The sequence below is a fragment of the Hemitrygon akajei genome, chromosome 9, assembly GCF_048418815.1.
Source record: "Hemitrygon akajei chromosome 9, sHemAka1.3, whole genome shotgun sequence".
NCBI classification, from domain to species: domain Eukaryota; kingdom Metazoa; phylum Chordata; class Chondrichthyes; order Myliobatiformes; family Dasyatidae; genus Hemitrygon; species Hemitrygon akajei.
In genome coordinates this window covers 28836154-28845321 of record NC_133132.1, presented here as the reverse complement: position 1 = coordinate 28845321, position 9168 = coordinate 28836154, and the positions used below count along the sequence as shown (strand labels likewise).

Here is a 9168-nt window from a genome sequence, read left to right as displayed (position 1 = left end):
GATGACCTCAACTTTAATGCTGAGCAACTTAAACTTCTTGACCAGCCTCCCATGCGGGACCTTTTCAAATGCCTTGCAGAAGTCCATGTAGACAACATCCACTAACTTGTCTTCATCCACTTTCCTGGTAACTTCCTCGGAAAAACTTGGTTCGTCTCGACTTACCAAGCAGAAAGCCATGCTGACCATCCCTAATCAATCTCTCTCTTTCCAAATACTCATATATCCTGTCTCTTAGAATACCTCCCAACAATTTCCCCACGACTGATGCCAGGTTCACTCGCCTTTAATTACCTGGTGCATGTTTAGAGCTTTTTTTAAACAGCGGGACAACATTGGCTATCCTGTAATATTCCGGTACTTCTCCTGTCGTTAAGGATCATGCTGTTAGGGTTCCTGTAATTTCTGCAATTGCCTTCCACAGAGTTCAAGGGAACAGCTTGTTAGGCCTGGGGATTTATCACCCTAATTTGCCTCAAGATAGAAAAACCTCTTCTTCTGAAGTCTGCATAGGGTCCACGACCTCGCTTCCGCTGTGCCTCATTTCTATAGATTCTGTGCCCGTCTCTCGAGTGAACACAGTTGCAACAATACAAAAGATTTAAGGTTTCCCCATCTCTTCTGGCTCCACGCACAGAATATCATTCTGATCTTCCAGAGGACCAGTTTTGTCCCTTGCAATCCTTTTGATCGTAATATATCTCTAGTCGCCCTTAGGATTCTCATTCACTTTGCAAACATCAGACCTTCTTTTTGCCCTCCTGATTTCTTCCTTATGTGTTCTCTTACAATTCATATACTCTAGAAGTACCTCATTTGTCCCTACCTGCCAGCACCTGCGATGCTCCTCCTTTTTCTCCTTAGACATGGCCTCAATATCTCTTGAAAACCCTGAACCTATCTTTAACTTTTGTTTCGACAGGCACATACAAGGCTTTTACTCTCAGATTTTCACTTTTGAAGGCCTCCTACTTACCAGGTACACCTTTACCAGAAGGCAGCCTGTCCTAATCCACACTTGCCAGATCCTTTCTGATGCCATCAAAATTGGCCTTTTCCAATTTAGATATACATACCTAACTAACTGTAATGACGTGAATAAGAGGAAGTTAAAAGAACCCGATGGGTGGACTGCATGTCGCTTTGCGTTCAATCGTTGATTGCCAAGAGTTATTTCCCTTTAAGAGTGAATCGATCGTCTAAGTTACTTTGACGAGGGGAATAGATTGCATATTTCTACGCAATAGTTTCCGTGGTTTGGAGGATCATCAAATTGAGAAGGAGTTTACAGCTTTATCTATTTCAATTATTTATCTAGTATTTTAAAAAGTCTTTTTTTCCCCAACACCATCTCCTGCAAAATATTCCACAACAAAGTTCTGCGGTGTTATTCTTTATTGCCGCCTTGTTTCGCCTACTTCTTATGTTAGTGTCTTATGGGTACAAATACTTTGCCAGAAATATTTTTCCTTATATACAAAGCTATAATAAAATCAGCTAAGGCACCGTGTTGTGTCCTTGAGCAAGGGTCTTCACCACACATTGCTCTGCGACGACACCTGTGCCAATCTGTATCGGCCCTTGCCCTTCCTTTGGGCAACATCGGCGGCGTGGAGAGGGGATACTTGCAGCATGGGCAACGCCGGTCTTCCATACAAACCATGCCAGGCATGTGCCCTGGAAACTTTCCAAGGCGCAAATCCATGGTCTGTCGAGACTAACGGATGCGTATAATAACAGAAAATTTAAAATGTTTAATGTTTTTGTGAAGCTTACTCTCAAAGTCACACTCTCAGCTAATCAATAATTAGTCTCTCAGCTAACATTAAGTACTTGGTCCTGACAATACTGTATTCAGAATCCGAACATATGCTATGTGCCTGACAACCTAGTTAAAGTAATAAGCACAATCATGATCAATATATTTGATTTTGCATGTTGAAACACCCAATGTCATCACTGAATATAGCATTTTTTGCAGGTCGTACACTTTTTATTTATTCTGTTACTTTCTCGCTTACTCGTAGCGCTTGGATACATCTCAAAGTAACCGAGACATTCAAGCATCTTTGGAGTTTTCTTTAAAAATCTACTAATTGTAAGGATCACGCATGATCACGATGCACGGTACACATAGCTGAAGCTCATGGATAGGTTTCTTTATTGAAGAGTATCGGGTTTGTTGCAAGGTTAGTAAGGTGATTGATTTTCTGATTTCTGATACGTGTAAAGGGAAGGTTAAACATTTAGACAGATTAACTGATAGGTACTGCGACGTTCTTGAGCAGTTTATGCAGTTACAGATAAAAGTTAGTGAACACGTATAACGTGCAAAATCACTATCGGATTGTTCGTCAATGTCGCCATTTCGAGCTGGGAAATCTTTCGAGATGGTGACCTGAACACAGCTGCTCCATTCAGTCTAGCAATCTCAGCGTTAATTTGCATAAATGTGGAGCACATAATCACGTGGTCCTCTTCGTTGCACTGATAAGGCAAGGAGAGCCGGCCAGCGTTTTATTCTGGCTGCAAACCGTGCACTTTGCAGAACGAATCAGAATTCACGATGTCCGGGAGGGTGGGTGTCATCTTGATAATTTGCGTAGCCTGTAAGTATCTAATAACAGTTATTTGGATTTTTAGAGCGCTTTCATGTTGCAGATAATTAATCACATGAAGTCTGCCATCTAATACTGTTTTATTTTTCTAGATTCAAATGCAGAGATCACATTAAATCAGGAGGGATCGCTGTCCGTTCAGCCGAGAGGAACTGTGAAGATCGGTTGTAAAGTGTCGGGCGCAAGCTTGGGAAATTCTGATATAGCATGGTTTCAACAGAAACCTGATGGTGCTCCCAGATTTCTCCTCTATCATGATCTCAACGGGGAATCAAAGGGTACTGGCATTCCCGATAGATTCTCTGGAAGGTCTCAGTCTTCGAGCAACGCCGCATTTTTAACTATTAGCAATGTTCAACTGGAGGACGACGCCGATTACTACTGTGGTTGGTGGCAATCAAGCGCGTTGCACTTCGGCGGAGGCACCAAGTTGACTGTAACAGGTAAGCAGCGCTTATTGTATTTTGTGCAGTTGAATTTCTTATCATTTTATTGATCCAAGTTTTAAAAATCAGGAAGTCAATTCGATTATAGCTGCAAGTAGTACTTGAAAATGGCGCTCAGAATTTAAACTGTTTAGTGATTGTATTTGGGTGGTAGGGTGGCGTTACGTCTCTACCAGATGAGGTGTAAGGCTCTCCTCCCTTCTGCTAGCCAACATGGTACCATTGGGCAAAGTATATTCCCTACTCAGCTCTCTGATCAGGGTCACGTGCAGACATGGGAACCAGTGGTGGATGGACGTATGATCAGAATTTCTGATTATGCGACCACTGACGCCGGACAGATGATCTCTGTATTGGCAATGACTTGTGAAGACACTGCCAAGAAGAAGGCAATGGCAATCTACTTCTGTAGAAATATTTGCCAAGAGCAAACATGGTCAAGGATAAGACCATGATTGCCCATGTAATACAGCATTGCACATAATGCCGATGATGCGTTTGTATGCATTAAGCAGCATTCTGGAAGTAAAAGCTTCAACTTTTTATTCGTCTCATGGTTCATGCAGAAGGAGTGTACAGCGAAAATAATTCCCAGCTCTTAGTAATAGCCAAAACATCGCACATGGTAAATTACAAAATATTTAAGTTAGGGACGTGAGGAGCTATTAGCAGGAAAAGTAATTTTAGATAAAATTTTTAATCCACGAGTTTATTGTCCTATTTAGTGGTTCATTTATTCCTCAAAGCATATGAGGCCAAACTCTGTAAACTTGTGCCATTTTCGGTGGTGGGGGGGTGGGGGGTGGGAAGAAGAGGCTATTTGACTGGCCCGCCGAGTTCCTCCAGCAGTTTGTGTTTGTGCTACTGTAGTTATAACACTGGAGACACCCTGGCTTAAGGAGATATCTCTGAATTTCTTTCGGGCCGAGAATTTCAGTCTGATAACCAGAAGCTCCCCCAAATCTTCCAAGCCAACACAGAATTTAAGGATGAGTTTCGAACGCTAGAAATTCATATCCTCTTTGCATCAGATTTTTACATGAGAAAAGGAGTCAATGAACTAATTCCAACAATAGAAAAGAGGCAGGACTCTTTCGGAATAATCTATGTCCAGCACGCTTTCGTTATTTTCTAAACACAAGACTACTGAGATTTATTGCTTGCAACTTAATTCCGTCTATATCTACCTTAACATAACACCAGATACGAAGGTTAGTTTGAAAACAACACCTACATTTTAACCCAGAACACTGATGGAAATAAGTACATCGTTGTTACAAAATGGTTTGAAGTGAACAATTGCAGTCATGTATTAGGATGATGAACCCAGAAACGATTCACTTTTCACGGAGCTTTCATCATAGATTGCTGCGGTAAGGTTGTCATAAACACTGCAAATATTGAAAAGCTTACATGATGCGAATTCTCTTTGTTGTAAACAGTAACATTAATCAACATAGCCTGCAACAAGATTAAATGGTTGGCAGTAACCTCATTTGTATTTGTAGCAATTATTCTGCAGTTATCTTGAAAGCGCAAAAGACCGGATTTGGGCTATTTTTGTAGACGTTAACTGCTGCATTGGGTTTACATGGCTGGCACCTGCTCCCTCTGCTCTGTATGATCAGAATGCGTTTCTTAAGAAATCAATGCTGCAGGGTTCAGGTTACTTTCCCTATACTGCACCGTTTTTTACCTGGGAGTATTTGACCGAATTGTGTGGAGGGGGGCTTCGTTTGTATTTGATTCTTGAGGTACGTTGCTAAAAATGTTTCATGCGACACGAAAGAAGTTAGTGCATGAATTAAACACAGAGTATAGCTAATCCACTTCCTTCCATTATTATGTCTCCGGGTTTGCAAGAGTAAAATTCATTCCTGTACGTTCTCCTTTCAAACACCTCAAGGGTACGAGTATGATGAGTTAAAGAAACAAATTGATTTCAGTTACAATATCGCGATAAACACTGGCAAAGCCAGGACATCACGAGTTAGATAGAAAGAAAAGCTCCTACACTGCCTGTCCGTTCCTATCAATCCTCAACAGGTTACGGGAATTCTGGAGTAGTCTGTACCCTGAAACTAAATTGGATAGGTATATGGGCAGGAAAGGAATGAAGGGTTATGGGCTGAGTGCGGTCAGTGGGACTAGGTGAGAGTAAGCATTCGGCAAGGACGAGAAGGGCCGAGATGGCTTGTTTCCGTGCTGTAATTGTTATATGGTTATATGGTTATAAATTTCGAATTTAGTTAAAGTTCTCCACTGTTTCAACTCCAGCCTCCGAATCAATCTCGTTTTAGAACATGAGGTTTGGCAAGCAATTGGAGGGGCGCTTTGGGTCCAGTCATCATAAATCTATTAGTTTTTAAAGAAGTTTTGAAAAACAAATAAGAGTAGTTCACAAGTTAAAGCCTAAATTGTAACAAAGCAAAATTTGATGACATTAGACCAGAACTCTCAAGGATTGATTCGGAGAAGCTGTTAACGGGTGCAGAGAAGTTTGGCAAGTTAGAAGCTTTTGAAAGTGAGATGCAGAGAATTCAGGGCAAATATGTTCCTGTCAGAGTTAACGGCAAGGTAGGTAGGATTGAGGAGAGCTACCTGATGGAGGGTCATTAAGGTTCTGCTCAGGATACAGAAAATGTGATGTAGAGCCAACTGGGATCAAGCAAAATCTGTTGGAAAAATAAGGAATTTAGGAATTCAGTTAATGAAGAAAATAGGAACAAATGTGGACATATCCTTAGCAGATAAGTTAATCCGAAGAGATTCTTTGAATATATTAAGAGCAGCGAGGGAGAGTAAAGGTCCACGCAAGGATTAGTTTGATAGACGATGTGTGGAGCCTCAGGAGACCGACGTGGAATGAAATCGATACTTCCAATCTACTTTACAGTGGAAAAGTCATAGAAGCTGGGAAATTCAGAGACAAACAATGCGATGCCCTGAAGCATAATGATATTATATAAAATGGGCAGTTGGCATTTTTGAGGAGAGTAACAGGTGATAAATCTCGGGGCCTTGCTCTCTATATCCCCAAATGTGTAGCAAGATTGGGAACAAATTTCTGAGATCTTTGCAGAGACTTTTGTATCTTTGTTAGCCACATGCATGTTTTCGGAAATCTAAAGTTTAGCTAATGTATCATTTTTTCTTCAGAGTCTGCAAGGATAAGCTAAGGAACTACAGGCTGACGAGCCTAACATTAGTCGAGGGGTACTACAGGTGATTCTGCGAGACAAGCTCTATATACATTTAAAAAAGCAAGATATTAGGAATGGTCAGCATGATTTTGTGTGTGAGAAATCACGTCTCCGAAATTTACTTGGCTGTTTTGAAAAGGTGACCAAAGCAATTGACGTGGGTAGGGCCATAGTTGATCACATGGAAGGGACATCGTGAATTATAATGAACGGCTGGGATAAACTGGGATTGCTTTTCCTTGAACGCAAAGAGGCTGAAGGGTGACATTAGAGGTTTATTAAATCGTGACGGGAGTACATAGGGTGAATGGTCAAAGTCTAATAAACCCCTCTTGGGCTTCCAGACGGGTATGTGTATCGCTTTTAACCAACGTTTCGATGACAATCTTTGCCTTCTTTATCATGAAGGTGGAGTTTGTCATCGAAGCGCCGGTTAAAATAGATAACTGTACCTGGCAGGAAACCCGAGAAGGGTTTATTCGTCATATACGCTGGGAAAGCACCAGATTCTCTTTGGTCAAAGTCTATTTCCAATTGTCACGGTGCTTAAAACTGGAGGGCATGGATTTAGGGAGATGGAGGAAAATTATAGGATATATTTATTTCCACAAAGTTGGTGGTTATATGGCAACACGTGCCAGACGAAACACCTGTCAGGTGTTGCAACAGGTATTAAGTTTAAAATACGTTTAGAGATCTTCATGGAGAGGTAATGTTTAAAGAGATACGGAGCAAATGCAGGTGGTGGGTCCAGCTCAAGAAGACGCCTTATTCGACATCGACGAAGTGGGAGAAGAACTTGTTTTCTTGTTGTATAATTCTATGACTCCAGTATGTGGCTCATGTTTCCATAGCGTATTGATCGCCATAGAGTGGTAAATGTGTTTATTGATCAGTTATTGCATCGGTGGCTCTTAACTCAGGATTCCACACCGGAGGGAGATTGTTCGAAAGTCGCCATTTCTGCCTTCATCGCATGGGATGCGGAGAGAGCTGAAGGTGGAAAGTGTATGAGATGCCGCGAGAATTTCGAAGTGTGCGAGTAGCGTTCCATGTTTACTTAGGTATCCTGGGTTATTTATTTAAAACCCATGCAGCAGAGCAACCCCCAGTCTTCTTGTGTAATCATGCATTTAGATCATGACATCTCTCTGTGAAGACCGCGAGGTAGACGCTCTGCAACGGATGAAATAAATCACCCTCAGATATATGAGCATTCATGGACAAAAGAAATAATCGAATTATAATTGGAACTGCGCAGCCTATTCTAGCACGGGAGTAATTGCATTGCGGCGATGTAATTGCGATATTTTTGAGTCCTGATGCTCTTGAAAATAACTCCACCAGTCGTTTCCAGTCACCGCACCGACCTATTGCCGATTGCTTAACACGCATTCGGCACCGTTGTACAAAGTCTGTCCACTTTTTCCGCTAGTCCTTGGTATTGAACTTGAACCGGCATCTTGCCATCTGAGTCACTAAGTCACTAAGTATTAAATGATTCACACACGATTTGTTATCGTTCTTTAATATGGACATTTTATTTCATTCCAGGTGGAAAACTGACCCGTCCTTCGATTACTCTTCTTCCACCCGCGTCAAAACAGATCAATGAAAGACAGAGGGCGACTCTGGTGTGTCTGGTCAATAATTTTTCTCCCAGATCGGCGGTGGTTTCCTGGGAAATGGACGGCAATGCCGTGAAGGCTGGTGTCCTGACAACTCGAACCGTCCAGAATAGCGACCAGACCTACAGCCTCAGCAGTTACCTCACCCTGACCGCCTCGGAGTGGAACTCACACGAAGAGTACACTTGCGGGGTGACACACCAGTCTCTCGGGTCTCCACTGAAGCGAAGCATTCAGAAATCGGGCTGTGCGTAAGAAAGAGCCGGCAGGCTGGGTGCGTGGTGTTACTTATGGTCGGGGACAGCAACGTTCTACGATTGTTTCCTTTCTATTGGCGAGCGGCTTTCGAAAAGTAGAACTTCAACAATATTTACATTATAAGAAAAATTCACTTTGTAATTGAGTCCTACAATCTTTTGTTTAAATAAAGTAAAATATGTTTCTGCTGGCAGCCTGTATATTTTGAATGTCAACAGTTGAGTATAACCATAGGCCTGTAAATCGCTAAATTCATTGAGATGACGAACGCCATCTTTTAACGCCGCCTTTTAGCGTAACACAGCTTGGGATTCTAAAAGCGGACAAGAGGTTACAGGTTATCACATTAGCGGAATGTGTTGAGAGGAGATGCCGCGGTACGAAAACAGCAGCTACGGGCGTTGATTTACAGCAGCGGTTCCTGTAGTCACGAGCTAACGAAGGTAATTGATGTGTGAATAAATTGTGGGAATACAAAAAAGGGACAATCAGAGCCTACTCCGCTCCGTATGTTAATGCCCATAGTCAGAAATGAACAGCAGTAGTTCGCTACAGATGGAATTCGTACTCATGGCATCTCAGAGAAAGAATTCAAAAATCTGTAAAGGCTAGGTTTGCTGTTATTTCCTTTAGCTCGCGACGTAGACTCGGAACGGTACCACAAAACACCATCTCAGAACTGCTCGGCATTTTTCCCAATGCAAACAGAGCAGTAAGAAATTTCCATCATGAACTGCTGTCAAAATTCTTTGACAGCTGATGATGTAACTCTGGTTGTATCGGTTATTAACCATAAAACTGGAACGAGGAAAAGGGCATTTTATCCTCCTAACATGTTCAGATATTAATCTAGTTGTAGTTAACATTCGACCTCAGCACCATGTTCCTGACTCTGCCTTAATATGCAGATATCAGTCGATTTTAATAACTGTCCATTGAAAGTGTGGAGAATTCCACCATCGAGTGCACATTAAGTGCGTGTTCTTGACTGAGGAGCAGGTTGTGCCAAGTTGCC

At 42.0% G+C, this 9168-nt stretch overlaps 1 protein-coding gene across 1 annotated transcript; it reads left to right on the top strand.

Annotated features, from left to right (window-relative positions):
• The first annotated feature begins 2505 nt into the window (after nt 1-2505).
• LOC140732731 (immunoglobulin lambda-1 light chain-like) lies at nt 2506-8346 on the top strand. The gene is made up of 3 exons (XM_073055402.1): nt 2506-2609; nt 2711-3061; nt 7822-8346. The coding sequence occupies exons 1-3, from the start codon at nt 2567-2569 to the stop codon at nt 8148-8150; spliced, it is 723 nt and encodes a 240-aa protein (XP_072911503.1). The 5' UTR covers nt 2506-2566; the 3' UTR covers nt 8151-8346.
• Nucleotides 8347-9168: the final 822 nt, after the last annotated feature.